This window comes from Hyla sarda, chromosome 8, assembly GCF_029499605.1.
Source record: "Hyla sarda isolate aHylSar1 chromosome 8, aHylSar1.hap1, whole genome shotgun sequence".
Lineage (NCBI taxonomy): Eukaryota > Metazoa > Chordata > Amphibia > Anura > Hylidae > Hyla > Hyla sarda.
In genome coordinates this window covers 223,477,529-223,493,445 of record NC_079196.1, presented here as the reverse complement: position 1 = coordinate 223,493,445, position 15,917 = coordinate 223,477,529, and the positions used below count along the sequence as shown (strand labels likewise).

The 15,917-nt window shown below is 45.4% G+C and overlaps 1 protein-coding gene across 1 annotated transcript in view; it reads left to right on the top strand.

Moving 5' to 3' along the window:
* Positions 1-15,917, top strand: part of LOC130285344 (uncharacterized) — a 38,813-nt gene that overhangs the window by 3,155 nt on the left and 19,741 nt on the right. Inside the window, exons 2-7 of the mRNA XM_056536703.1 lie at positions 3,409-3,504; positions 7,681-8,040; positions 11,178-11,489; positions 11,653-11,997; positions 12,763-13,071; positions 13,207-13,557. Coding sequence (XP_056392678.1) covers positions 3,409-3,504; positions 7,681-8,040; positions 11,178-11,489; positions 11,653-11,997; positions 12,763-13,071; positions 13,207-13,557 — 1,773 coding nt within the window. The remainder of the gene's footprint in view (positions 1-3,408; positions 3,505-7,680; positions 8,041-11,177; positions 11,490-11,652; positions 11,998-12,762; positions 13,072-13,206; positions 13,558-15,917) is intronic.

Sequence of the window (15,917 nt, the reverse complement as noted above, 5' to 3'; positions counted from 1 at the left end):
CTCTCATAGTTGAGGTATACCTATGATGAAAATTACAGGCCTCTCTCATCTCAGGCCTCAGAACTTGCTCAATTGGTAAATATACTTTTTTGCCCCACTGTATGTATGTTTATATATATATATATATATATATATATATATATATATATATATATTATTAAACTACTTTTTAATCGGAATTAATAAGAAAAAAAATGTAGCCACTAGGGGTTTGAAAATGTGGCCACTAGGGGTCTCCCTAGGAGTCCCTGTCCGCAAGCGTTTTCATTGATTTCGGACTCACGCCGGCCTAACAGTAAGTCCAAAATTGCAGACCGCTGGCTGAGCACGTGACCAGCTCAGCGCAGCGCTCTGCCTGTCAATCAGACAGGCGGGAGCGCTGTGCTCAGGCGCATACCCCGCAGGGCTCTGTACACTGAGGACAAACAGGGCTCTGTACACTGAGGACAAGCAGGGCTCTTTACACTGAGGACAAGCAGGGCTCTGTACACTGAGGACAAGCAGGGCTCTGTACACTGAGGACAAGCAGGGCTCTGTACACTGAGGACAAGCAGGGCTCTGTACACTGAGGACAAGCAGGGCTCTGTACACTGAGGACAAGCAGGGCTCTGTACACTGAGGACAAGCAGGGCTCTGTACACTGAGGACAAGCAGGGCTCTGTACACTGAGGACAAGCAGGTCTCTACACTGAGGACAAGCAGGGCTCTATACACTGAGGACAAGCAGGGCTCTGTACACTGAGGACATGCAGGGCTCGGTACACTGAGGACAAGCGGCGCTCTGTGGAGTGAGGGCAAGCAGGGCTCTGTACACTGAGGACAAGCAGGGCTCTGTACACTGAGGACAAGCAGGGTTCTGTACACTGAGGACAAGCAGTGCTCTGTACACTGAGGACAAGCAGTGCTCTGTACACTGAGGACAAGCAGGGCTCTGTACACTGAGGACAAGCAGGGCTCTGTACACTGAGGACAAGCAGGGCTCTGTACACTGAGGACAAGCAGGGCTCTGTACACTGAGGACAAGCAGGGCTCTGTACACTGAGAACAAGCAGGGCTCTGTACACTGAGGACAAGCAGGGCTCTGTACACTGAGGACAAGCAGGGCTCTGTGCACTGAGGACAAGCAGGGCTCTGTGCACTGAGGACAAGCAGGGCTCTGTGCACTGAGGACAAGCGGGGCTCTGTGCACTGAGGACAAGCGGGGCTCTGTGCACTGAGGACAAGCGGGGCTCTGTGCACTGAGGACAATCGGGGCTCTGTACACTGAGGACAAGTGGGGCTCTGTGCACTGAGGACAAGCAGGGCTCTGTGCAGTGAGGAGAAGATGGGTTCTGTACACTGAGGACAAGCAGGGCTCTGTACACTGAGGACAAGCGGCACTCTGTGCATTTAGGGCAAGCAGGGCTTTGTGCAGTGAGGACAAGCAGGGCTTTGTGCAGTGAGGACAAACAAGGCTCTGCTAATGCGGGCTCCACTCGCACAACACCCCCCCCCCCCCCGGAAGTGAGGGTGGAAGCAGTCCCTCCAGCAGGCTTCAGTGACCTAGCACTTGCTGGGGCCCACCCACATCCTCCTGCCGGCAGCTCATGCTATGTAAGCAAGAAGAGAGGTAAGATATAGAGCTTTTTAAAGCTCTTAATCATTTTTTAAGGGGGGGGGGGAGGAGTAGTTAGGGAACATAGCCTGAGTTAGTTTAGAAAAGTTTATTTAGTGACAGGTACTCTTTAAAGGTGTGTTCCGGGGAAGTAAAAAAAAAAAAAAAAAAATATGCCCCAAAGCCACCACAATACCTGTTCTGTGTCCCTTGTAGTTATCCTTGTGATTTTGCCAGCTCTTGTAGCCCCTGCTGTCTTCATAATATTATTTTCCCATGCTTGCAGCCCAGACTACAACACCCAGCAGTCAGTGCAGCTCTGTGTAATGTTTGCAAGCCAATTGCTGTTACTATCAGCCTGCCTGCTAAGTGTTGTTGTAAACACATTGTATAGGTCTTTTCTTTCAAACTATCCCTCCCCCAGCAATAAATCATGCTATTCTCTGAATGGCAGCAGTCAATGATTAGATCTACAGCAGAAAAAAAGCAGTGTTATGTGCTGAGTTGTGGGAATCTTCACAGGAGATGCTGGCCTGTTTCTCTGCCAGCAAGATCATCACACAGGGAGGGAAGGGGGAGTGTTTCTTCTAGACAAGACAGAAACCAGGTGGTGTTTGTCTTCCAGGAGGGTGGGGGCTAGGTCTCAGTGAGGGCTTTGCACAAAGACAAGGTGGATCTGATAATGATGTCTTTCTCTCACTCCATGCATGTAAGTGACAGCTGAAAGAGGGAAACTGCTCTATATAGCTAATAAATAATATTTAGACAAATAAATAGGTTGGTGAGAGGAAAGAATGGGCTATGGGTTTAGTTCCTCAAAGTACCCCTTTATTGGGACTTTCGATACCTTACTCCACAAGTTGCGCTCTGCATTTCCTGGTGAGTGTGTCAGTCAAGCTTGTAAACCACACCTCTCCAGCAATCCACACATGCCTGTCACAAGCCACACCCCTTCTGTTTTTGGCCCATTTTTTTTTTTGACTCAAGACCAAAAACACTATTTTTACCCCTGATACACCCACATTACAGGTTTTTTAACCACAATTTCTTCATCACATCTCAGCCCCACCTTACCCCATAAGCTCTACATCTCCAGGTGAATGAGGACATGATATAAGGATTGCATATGAGAACAGGATATGAGGATGGGATATGAGGTCGTAATATGAGTTTGGGATATGAGAACAGGATATGAGGATGGGATTTGAGGTCGTAATATGAGTTTGGGATATGAGGACGGGATATGAGAACAGGATATGAGGACAGAGGTATGAGGACGGGATATGAGATCGGGATTTGAAGATGGTATATGAAGATTGTATATGAGGATGGGATATGAGGATGGCATATGAGGACGGGATATGAGGACAGTATTTGAGGATGGGATATGAGGTGGGGATATTAGGATGAGTAATTGTTGCTTTTCCTCTCCCACAAGGTTTAGGTAGGAAGACCTAAATCTTTTACTCAGCTAGTACAAGAGTTGGACTCTACTATTCGGAGTTCTGTCGGCAATTCCGTTGCATGCACTATATTTTTTTCTCTGCTATATTACACTAAACTACTGGATCCCCGGCAGACCCCATTAGAGTGAATGGGGTCGTAAGGACTTGGCAGTGTTTGTAGTTTTCAGACCCATTGGAGGGTCCGTTCGACTCAAGAAAAAAAAAAGAGCTGAACGGGATGGAAGACAGCAGCAATGGGAAGCTAGCCTTAGTTGTCATCTATTTAACTTCTTTATCTAATAGAGGATTAAATGTGACTATATAAAAGACTCTCCTCACTACAGTTCTGTATCCTCTTACATTTTATAGAAGGAACCTTGGCTTGGATCATTGCTGCCTGTGTCATTGTGCCGATTATTCTCATCGCTGTTGTGCTGTGGTTGAGATTTAAAAAGAGGAGCAAAGGTAATGTAGTGAGATTAAGATTACCGATTGATCCATGTGACCATATAAAACATGGACATTCATACAGCGTCTTTATGTTATTTTACTGTTAATGTAAAGTTAGATAATTCTCTAAACATACAATTCTACCCTTCACCATTCCATGTAATCCTGTTTCATACCATACTTCTTTCGTCCTTAAGTACAGGATTCTATCCCTGACCTCTTTGTTGGGGATCTGGACACAAAATTGACAAAATCCGGCAAGAAGTTCTCTCCAAGTCTCCAAATAATATCCATCTCTTTCACACTTACACCTTGTACCAGAAGAAGTCTCCAAGCTCCTCTCTTATTTTATTATTATTATTAATAATAATCAGAATAATAATTCCTTTATTGATACAGCACTAACATGTACAAAGCTTTTTATCACCCACATCGGACCCTGTACCAAATTGGGATCCCAATGTATATTCCAAATTCACCTATCGGTATGTTTTTGGACTCTGGGAGAAAACCGGATTACCTGGAGGAAACCCATGGCATACTACCTGCATTAGTGACCCCAATCCCCCAAACCTTGTCCAGTCTCAATCCCAGACTGTCACCAGTCACCTAACTAAAATATTTGAAGCTGAACTGTCTGCTTGAAAATATGGGTGCAAATAAGCACATGGCTAGATAGGCTTAGTCATCAGCATTATCATTTTTATCTCCATAGTCCCTTCCAAATTTTAAGCCTTTTCATTGATATGTATATGAGATTCCAAAGACTAGGGGTGTTCCCCAGCATGTTAACAGCTCAGAGTTAGCATCCATATTCTTTTATTTGCATCTTCTGTGACCACTTTCATAGGCCTGCCCCCCCCCCCCCCCTTTGTTAGCGCCCACCTCATTTAGCCATATCCACACCTCTGTTTTCCAACAGGTCCCCTTTAACCTCTCTCTCTCTCTTTCTTGAGGTATCTTTCACCAAAGAAAGAGAGAGATTTCACCATGTTCTGGCTCTAGTTCTTTCCCTATTTCCCTTACTTTTGTGTTCGTCAGGGATCAGTCTTGGTTTTCTCCTCTGTTCTCTATACTGAGAAAATATCTGCACATTTGACTTTATTTACCATCTCCATGCTGATGACATTCAGTTCCATACGTCTTCCCATTACATCTCCCCTGCTATAAAAGTCTTTTCGTGACATCACTCCTGTTCTAAACCTCTTCCTGTGACATCACCCCTGCTTTATACCTCTTCCTATGACATCACCCCTGCTTTATACCTCTTCCTGTGACATCACCCCTGCTTTATACCTCTTCCTGTGACATCACCCCTGCTTTATACCTCTTCCTATGACATCACCCCTGCTTTATACCTCTTCCTATGACATCACCCCTGCTTTATACCTCTTCCTATGACATCAACCCTGCTTTATACCTCTTCCTGTGACATCACCCCTGCTTTATACCTCTTCCTATGACATCACCCCTGCTTTATACCTCTTCCTATGACATCACCCCTGCTTTATACCTCTTCCTATGACATCAACCCTGCTTTATACCTCTTCCTGTGACATCACCCCTGCTTTATACCTCTTCCTATGACATCAACCCTGCTTTATACCTCTCCCTGTGACATCACCCCTGCTTTATACCTCTTCCTATGACATCACCCCTGCTTTATACCTCTTCCTATGACATCACCCCTGCTTTATACCTCTTCCTGTGACATCACCCCTGCTTCATACCTCTTCCTGTGACATCACCCCTGCTTTTTACCTCTTCCTGTGACATCACCCCTGCTTTTTACCTCTTCCTGTGACATCACCCCTGCTTTTTACCTCTCCCTGTGACATCACCCCTGCTCTACTTCTTCCCATAACATCACCCCTGCTTTTTACCTCTTCCTGTGACATCACCCCTGCTCTATACTTCTTCCCATGACATCACCCCTACTTTATACCTCTTCCTATGACATCACCCCTGCTTCATACCTCTTCCTGTGACATCACCCCTGCTTTTTACCTCTTCCTGTGACATCACCCCTGCTTTTTACCTCTCCCTGTGACATCACCCCTGCTCTACTTCTTCCCATAACATCACCCCTGCTTTTTACCTCTTCCTGTGACATCACCCCTGCTCTATACTTCTTCCCATGACATCACCCCTGCTTTATACCTCTTCCTGTGACATCACCCCTGCTCTATACTTCTTCCCATGACATCATCCCTGTTATAGACCTCTTCCTGTGACATCACCCCTGCACTACCATAAAACACCAGTGGCCGTCTCTCTGCTGTCTCTAAAATCATGTCCTCTCTATATCGAAGATACATTTTTGTAAAAGTGAACTTCTTGGTTTCCCCAATCTACTAACTGACCTGTGCCTGACATTTTCACCTCCACTTGTGATACAACCATAATTCCTATTCTTCACACCCGCTGTCTTGAGGTCTGATTGGTTCGTCACTCCTTATATTCAATCATGCACATGTCCCTCTGACCCTTTCTTACTGTGGAAATGGCTGAAACACTTATTCTTGTTATGATTTTTTCTTGTCTTGTCTACTGTAACTCTTTACTCTTCTCCATACTCTCCTCTCTCCAGTCTATCCTGAATGCAGCAGTCGGGATCATCTTCATGTCCAGTCACTAAGTGATGTCTCCCCCTGTTCCAGTCACTGCACAGGTCACCCATTCAGTTCAGAATACCCACTTTACACTTATCATATTCACCCACAAAGCTCTCCACAGTGCTACACCATCCTACATATCCTTATCTCTGTTCACCACCCTATTTAAGCTCTGTGGTCATCCAATGATCTAAGACTAACATTCTCAATACGGACATCATCCTTTTGTTTCCAAGACTTTGTACGTGCTGCACCATTTCTCTGGAACGTGATACCCCAGACAACTGGATTAATTCCCAACATTTACAGTTTTTAGGGTGCCCTAGACACACATTTTTTCAGGCCTTTCACATCTCTTAATCTTTCCCCCTTTATTTTACCTTCCCCTTCATTTAAATGGGCACTGTCACCAACTTTATTTTTTGATATGTTGTAGTACTTATGTACTACAAGATATCTGTAATATACTTTTATTATATATATTTTTTTATTAAAATGGTTTAATTTACATTTGAAAACCGGCCACTAGGGGTCTCCCTCCTAGTGGGCGGCTGCAGCCTGGTGTGACGTCATGCCTGAAAAAGGACTGATTTTGGCCTGGCAATCAGTCCTTTTTCAGTTAGGCTGCACTCGCTCCCTGCCTGTCAATCACAGGCAGGAAGCGATTCCATTGGCTCCCCGGCCACTGGCTGGGAGGCCACCCCTCCCGCACATCGCCGCCGCCGCTGTCCCTGCACGCCCGCTTCCAGACTCTGCAGTAAGTGTAATGAGGGAACGGGGTATGCGGTAGGGGGGTTTGTGATGGAGGGAACGGGGTATGGCGCGGGGGGGGGGGGGGGGATTGTGATGGAGGGTACAGGGTATGGCGGGGGGGGGGGGAAGAAGGGAACGGGCTGGCGCCGCAGCGCCGCATGTAACTAACTAATAGTTTATCTACACAGGGTGCCTCCAGCTGTTTCAATACAACAACTCCCAGCATGCCCTGACAGCCAATAGATGTCAGGGCAAGCTGGGAGTTGTAGTGGTGAAACAGCTGGGGGCACCCTGTGTAGATGAACTAAGGGCGGAAGTCCCCCCAGCAGGCATCAGTGACGTGGTGCCTGCTGGGGAAGTCTGCCTGGTAGTGAGCACACTAAAAAGTTATTTTTAATATAGTAAAAATAAAAATTAAAAGCAGGGAGGGGGTTAGGGATAGATTGGCAATAGGCAGGGACAGAAAAAAAAATAGGATGGTGGGAGCTACCCTTTAACAGTATCTCCCCATACTCCTTGTACTCTTATGCGCTTTTTATGTACTGCTGTATTTTCTAAAGAATAGTTGAATTGTAGTACAAAACACTTTTACCACTTCTTTCATTCCTACTTCCTCATAGATTGTAAACTGTTGTCCACAAGGCCCATACTCCTCTTGTTTAAATTCATAAAAGCTTGTTGCACCGCATTGTCTGATTTTACCTTCTGTATTGTCAATGTTTACTTAGTAGTAATATTGATATTGAGTGCTGCAGACTAGGTTAGTGCCTTATGAATTACAATAATAATTATTAGAATTGATGATGTTATACTGTTCTGACAGCTCATGGATCATTTATAATAAGAGACATTGAGGCTCCTCCTAAGCTGATAGATGGAGAGGAAGCCACCCTGCACTGTACAGTGGACAACGACCCTGAGGACCTGTGTGTGACCTGGTGGATAAGAAGATCTGGACAGGAACAGGAGATCCAGACGTCTCAGATGAGAGGACATTCAGAAGAAGAAGAGGGTTTACTGGATACGTCCTATGTGATCAGATCCCAACGTGATGGACATCAGTACAAAGCATCACTGAGCTTCATACCCCATATAGAGAGACATAGAGATGTCACCTTCATCTGTAGAGGAGTCTACGGTCAACATCAGAAGGAGAAGACGTTTCACTGTAAGACTGTTTATGGTGAGATATTACTTTTATATAACATAATGCAATAACCTCAACAAAAAATAACAGTTTAGGTTGTTAACTCTGGGTTATCTGCCTTATCCAATATAAAATACATTCTGAACCTATTCCCCAAATGTTTCACTAAAAGTGGATCCACAGTGTTTATTATTTACCATATTGTAAGTTAAAACAACATGTTGCAGTTAGTTTCCTTATTTGTCTCTCCACCATCTATGTAAACCAGGGCTACAAATATTCCAGGAGACAAATGTGCCTACAACTTTGTTGTTCTGTTTATCATTTCTGGTAAATTGAAATAAAAAAAGCACAAACGGATGCGCTCCGTAGTGTAACACCAAAGGTGAGTTGGTAACGCTAAGTGTGAATTGCGCTTACCACATGAAGTTGTACTCCAACCAAGTACATCAATGGAACAGGGTGTATCATCAAGGGGTCTCTGCAGCTTCGTCCCGCTGAAATAGAATCACGATAAAAACAAGCAATCTCCAGGTAGCAGAGCGGGATCAATGGAAGCGCTGAGACCAGATAAGAAGTTAAAAGGATTTATTTCCCATAATGCAACGCGTTTCATGGTCACCCGCTTCCTCAGGCCTTTCTGGTAAATGGCGCTAGAAACAAATTGTGTAACTCCACCACTTCAGCTGTTTTTGGCTTCCCAACCACCTCTGTCAGCCACAAACAGGCTGGGGGAAGGGTGGGGAGCTCTTAGGAAAGATGGGAATACATCTTTAAATTCAAGGGTTCCTTTATTTTCCTTGCTCTGTGGATGTTAACATAAAGTGACTTTAGTACTTACCTGCCAGACAGTAATGGATATGCTTAGGAAAGATCCTTACTTGTCTTTGGAATTGTGGTGTCCCAGTACAGGTACATTGTGTCAAGGTATTTTAGGCCATGTCAGATTGTGACCTCCAGTGTCCTGGGGGCTCCCCTGCAGTGCAGGGACTCAACCATTTCTAATGTGTATTTGTACTGTTATAACTTAGCCATCCGTTATTAGGTGTCTGTAGCTTTAAGTATGTTACCTAGCAACCTCATGCTTAGTCAGGGTATGTGAGAGTGGAGGACTGAGGGCTAGAATGAACTTTTGTGTAAGGTGTTATATTATGTTATTACTTGTATGTAACTTTATTGTAAATCCTAAAAGGGATACAGACAACTCTATGATCCACAGCTGCCTGGCCAATGGGCTTTAGTTTAGCCTTCCCTTATAAGGGGTGGCATTTCCTGTGAGTAGAGGAGTAGAGGTGTGGAGTTGAGTGGAGTTCAGGGCTCAGAGTGAAGATTCAGCAGTTCATTTCAGTTCAGAGTACAGAGTGGAGGTCCGAGCAAGTTCAGAGGAGGTGAAGCTCCGGAATAGCAGAGAGAATCCGCAGAGGAGTGGGAGCAAAGAGAGAGATAAGAAAAGCATGAAGTAACCCCAACTAATAGCAAGCCTTTACTTCAGCCTTGATCAGAGAATTCCTAAAGGACAATTCATTATCTTCCGGCGAAAAGCCACAAATCTACCGACACTTCAGTAAGTGACTTTAATCTCAAGCCTAATATAACGCAGACCTAAAACTCCTAGTCCTGCCGTAAGAGCCAAGCATATATGCAATATCAAGTCCAGGCACTGCAAGCTGTGTGGTCCTCTAGAGACTGTCTGTTAAACCTTTGGGAGACTTTGGTTGAGTGCTGTGGAGATTGTACCACCTATCTTCAAGTTAGTAAAGCCTCCGTTAAACTGCAACCTAGTGTGGAGTCAATTCTTTCCTTGCTAGCCTGTGGGGAGACGGAGTTCCCCGGACCTGTAGTACCCCGGGAGATACCAAGACTACAGTGGCGTCACGTGACATTAAGGGTTAATACCATCCGACCCTGGGTTCATAACCCCCCCCCCCCAAGAACCAAGTAGCTAACCCCAGCGTAGTGGCGGTCGTGGGTTTCACTCGTGGTTACCACAGAATAAATGGATGTTGTGAGTCCACCATAACGCTGCTGCTTTCTTTTTGTAAAATAACTATTTCCTGTTGTAGTTCCCTCCAACTACAAGTCCCAGGATTTCTTGTTTGTAAATGTGAGGTCACTTTTCTCCCTCCCACACATAATCCACTCCACCCATTGCAGCACAGCTGAGCTGCCTTACATGCGTGCTGTGCTTGAAACTACAATTTCTTGCAGCCCTGTGGAGAATGATCTCCCTCCCCCCAGGGGTCACTCCATGCAATTAAGCACAGACATGCTCCCTTTCAATACCTGACTATTGATGTAATGTCTCAGGCCACACTGCAACCTGGGAAAGGCCAGAGACAACACTCATTTTGTATGACGCTAAAAATTTACATTGGGGGCAAAGATCACATAAGAATTTTGAGAGAAGCCACCAAACACAGGTACAGACACTAACTTTACAGCCCCTATACCCCTCACTGTACTCAAAACTGTGTACTGTTCCTTCAGTTACATTTTGGGCAGATTTAACAAAACCTTTGCAGAGGCATAGTTGACTAGTTGCCCATAGTAGCCATATTAGATCACTTCTTTAATAAAAAAAAAAAAAAAAAAAAAAAAAGGCCACTGAAAAATTAAAGAAGCAATCTGATTGGTCAACTGGTCAATTTTCCTCTACACAGGTTTTGCTAAATCTCCCCAATTGTGTTTGTCAATAATTGCGACTTAGTGAACATTAAGTCACTAAGGGGCCTGACAAAGCGCCGATTGCACGATACGGACCATCGCCCAACCCATTCCCCCACCCTGCTCCATCTGTCCGCTCTCCCGCACATGTAGGAACGTTGTCAAGCATACATGCAATAAATGAGTTTGCGGTTCCATAAAGACCTGGTGCGTGCTCCATTCTTTATTCTCTTGTATGAAATATACCTTGGACTGTTATATGTGAGCATCGGGAAGGTCACAGCACCAGGGGAGCCTAGCGTGACAAGTGTTAGTGAAGCAGCAGAGTCGGGTGACACTTGTATTGGATTGCCTAAATATATGCCCTCAACACTCCTAAAGAACATTATCTATGACAGAATCCTATAAAATAGCATCACAGTACTGCTTTATAAATGTGTTCAAACTTTCATTCTTTCAGCTTCGGTAATGTATAGAAAACATGGCTCATTATATGGTTTATTTCTCAGGAAAGCCCAAGCTGTCACAACCAGTAATAAGAAGTCTATTGGAATCTGGAGAGGTTAAATATTTGATCAACTTGGAGAAATTTTGGCCTAAAAGCATTAAGATTATATGGAGGTGTGGAGTAGAAAAAACAGAAGAAATCCTCTCATCCACTGAATCATTATCAGATAATCCTGACACAACCTACAACATCTCCAGTGAGGTCAGGATTCCTGAGGATCGTCACAAGGATCCAGGATTCAGAGTACAGGTGACCTGGGAGCATAAATCTATGGACAAACCAGAATCCAGAGAGCTGTCCATCAGAGATCCAGGTGAGATGTTATGTAAGGAGCGCACACACACACACACATTATATATATATATACAGAATATAAACATCCTACAGTTTACATGTATAATAGTTTTCTGGGTCAATACTTTTGCTTTGTCAAAATGTTGTAAAAATGTAAAATATTTCCCTGTGCTGTTCTGTAGATTACAGATGGACTCCAGTTGTAGAAGAGATTAAGTTTCCCCGTCTATTTCACGGCTCCGCGACCACACTGCAGTGTAATATCTCCGAATACTTCCCGGACGCAGTCACTGTGAAATGGCTTCTATCTCCTCAAAACAGTGCGGAGTTATATGAAGAGATTAACACTGCTAATAACCAGAGAATAATATCCAGGAGAGAATCTGATAACACCTACAGCTATACAACCAGTCTGACCATCACCCCCACACGGGGAAAACATCAGGGGGCAGTATATATATGTCTGGTGGACCATCCCTCCCTGGAGAAACCCATAGAGAGAAGAACAGGGGGGCTACAAGTCTATGGTGAGTGTGTACAGTAGAGGTTAAAAAACTGAATGAAAGGATCCATTTTTATTCATTAAAATTTGGTAAATAGATTGAATTTGCTATTTGCTAAATAGACTGGCATTTTTTTTTATATGCCAGCGATAAGTAAACCCCCACCAGTGTAGGATTGCATTGGATTCATCATGAGTTACACTCCGCTGAATAAATTCAGGCACCGGTGAGGCTGCCCCCTTCATGCACAACTCACAACCCACATGATAAGCCCCACCCACTTGGTGAGTGCAGCATAGATGGGTATAAAGTTCCCCAGTTTTGTGCCAACCAGATGGCCCACCAGAGGAATAAATATACTGTATGTGTCTGAAAGACATTATAGCTTTAAAAACATTTATTATAGTACCACCCAAAGAGTAATAGTGTCCCATTTAGGTACAACACAGTTAAAGGGCTCTGCGAAAACCACCTCCACCGAGTGCAAACAAGCTGAAGGGGGCACGGGGGCCCTTTTTTGTGAGTTCAGATTTGCAGCTATCAGACATTCATGGTATATCTTGTATGGGTGTGCCATAAATGTCCAGATGGGAATATCCCTTTACTAAATAACAATCTGTTGAGTTTCTTTTGCAAAGTAAACTATACCTTCCATCCAGGGAGATGGGGGAGGAATACATATTCTGAAAAATATTTCTAGTTCTTAAAGGGTAGAAATGTTATACTTATAACACAATCGATTGATCCAAGTATAGACATTGACCAAAACTTGTGTCTCTTCTCCTCCAGCTAAACCCCAAATGTTGGTGCCCATAGAGATCACTATGGCAGAATCATCTCGTGTTCAGTTCTCTCTGAATCTACAGAAGTTTTACCCTAAAGATATAACAATCTCCTGGCACTGGGAAAAAACAAATGGTAAATATCAATTATCAGCTGAGGAAAGAGTCAGTACTCAGGACGGTCATCTCACATATGATGTCACCAGTGTTGTCCAGACTCCTGATCATTTATTTAAGGATCCACAAATGAAAATCATTGTGGTGTGGAAACACGTATCTATGGAGATACCAGAGATAAGATCACTAAGTATGAAAGGTAAGATTGCTACCTATCTCTAGTGTAACGCATGTTCTTGTGGTGTAGAAAATCTAGTGTTGTTCTAAAAGTTAAGGTTACTTAATGACCCCATGTCTCTTACACGACTCATAATAATTCAGATATATGTTACAGATCTGCCCTGGCATCCACATGTTGGATCTATCAATGTCCCCAAAATGGAAGATGAGAAAAAAGCCACAATGACCTGTGATATAGCCAAGAATTCTGATCCTCTATCTACAAGCTGGTTCAATAAGAATGATGGAAACCTGACGGCTCTGCCCATAGAATCATCAAAGACGGAGAGGACTTACAGGATCTCACAGAAGGAGAAGAGACAGAAAGATAACACTTATTCCTGTGAAGCTTCATTGACTTTTACCCCAATAATAAGTTCAGACCAAGTATCAGAAATCATCTGTGGAGTGGAACATCCCAGCCTGGAGGGTCCTATAGAGAGGAGCAGCGGACACCTACACATAGGTGAGTGTGCAAGTATTAACTCCTAAAGGACCAACTGTCTATAAAGCACATTCAGCTCCAAAGTGCCCTTCATAGACCGGAAGTGGGCCAGGGTGCCCTGCGCCCACTTCCGCTAGAGTGTGCTTCATAGACAGTTGGTTCCAGATGCCATCAGTAGCCAAGGCCCATGGCTAATGGGGGACATCACCAATCAGGGTCACCATTAAGACAGATTAGGGGATTTCATTGTTTTAAAGTGACAAGAATCACTAAAGAACACAGCGCAAAAACACATACTGTACACATACTGTATATAGACAAATCAAAGTGTTACAGTGGTCAGAAGAGGACAATTGGGGGGGCGTGGCTTACTGCTGAAGAGAATGGATGCTTGAGTCAGAGGCTCCGTCCCACACAGCCATAAAACTAGCTGTCAAGTGCCCTAAAACCTCTTGACAAAGCCGCGTCCTGCGGCGAAACATGTCGAGGGGGGCATAGGATAGGTTTTTAATATACAGTGCAGACTCCCCCAACAACCGTGTGTACACTGCAGGTACACACAGGTAGATAATAGGTGATGCCTGGTTGGCACAGACAATTACTATCAATACGGGAGGAGAGATACACTGCAATTTTTAACCCCTTCTTTTGTTGGTGTTCTGAATTAATAAAGATTACACCTTTTAACAATTATATGGGAAATATAGGGAATTAGTGGATCACCTCGGTGATCTTTTGGTGAATTGGTTAAAACAACCCTCCATATATTGGTCCGCAGTTGGATCATCTCTCAGGACCTGGACGCCTGTGTGTGGTCCGGCGCGGCCCCGCTGACCCTGCCTCTCCTATCACCGGCGGTGCTGGTCCTGGACCTGCTGGTGCAACAGCTGGAGGACCCCTCACTGGCTCCCACTGCCACCACTGCTTCAGGGGTGGGAAACACCCTCCCAGAGACACCTTCCCAGAGACACCCTCCCAGAGACATCGCAACGCTCGCCTCAGGATCACAGGTGGGTGCTCCCTGCACACCCTACGGCACTTCCTACTAGGCCTGTAGCCCACCTTTCGCCTGCTTGCAGCATGCTCTCCCCCCCCCCCCCTGCTGACCCCACAGTTGGGGATTCCTCAGTTATGTCTGCTGCATCTGACCCTCCTCATTCAATGGAAGGTGACTGGTCCTCTGTGCCACCTGAGTGTACCCCCCAAGCCGCAGAGACCCATCTCACCTCATCAGCCCTCTGGGGGACCCCCTGGGATGGTACCCCTGAGGGGCCCCTCCCTACTGCTGGGCTCTCCGGGAGCCCCCCAGCCGTTCTGGGTGGGACGCTGAATTGGGCATGGACTTGGAGTGCTTGGGGATACCTGCTTCTGCACTGCCCGCCATGGACTTTAGCCAATTGCTTTCTCATCTCCCTTCTAAGGAAGACTTTAAAGTGCTTATTGCAGAGGTTAAAGATGCATGCAGAGCTGAAACTGCCCAGATGCGCCAAGACCTACAGCATGTCTCTCAGAAGGTGGGTGACTTAGAGGAGGCCCATGACTCCACAAGGTCCTACATTGGAAAGATTGAAGGGACTATGTCCGCTCAGACTGACTTCCTTAACGACCTCCATTCTCCCGTGGAGGACCATGACAACCGAGGTAGGCGCAACAACATCCGTGTGTGTGGTCTCCTGGATCTGCATATCCCTCTTGAGGCTATTTTTAATATGATTCTGGGGGAACCCCCTTCTCACAAAATTAAGCTGGATCGTGCACACAGAGCCCGGCGTCCTCTCCCAGTGAATGGCCCTCCTCAGGATGTGGTGTGTTGTCTAGCTGACTTCCAACTGAAAGAGAGGATCATGGCTAAGTCTCGCTCTTTAAAGACCTTTGACTTTGATGGGGAACCTATCCAGCTTTTCCAGGACCTCTCCTGGATTACCCTGCGTAAGTGGCGGCTGCTCCAACCACTTTTATCTACTCTATGTGCTGCACAGATACCTTACAGATGGTCCTTCCCGTTTGCTCTACAGGCTAGAAAAGATGGACGCTCTGCTGTTCTTCACACCTATGCTAATTTGCAGGACTTCTGTGCTGCCTTGGATGTTCCTACACCCCGGCTTCAGGACTGGGGACTGATACCTCCACCACTGATGCCCTGCCACCGGTGTGGCAACCAGTTCTTGGGAAGCGTGCTGGCCGCGGTGGGGCTGCCATTTCACCCGGCCCTCTGGGCCCTAACCGCCTCCCACCGTGAGGCCTCTGGCGAGGACTGCTGCTGAGAATGTTTGTTTGCTTGATGATGGGTGTGACGGATCCTAGAGTCACCCTACCTACTTGGATGGACTTTAGGACATCACTATTTGTACCCCTCAGTTGATGATTTCCAGTGACTTAAA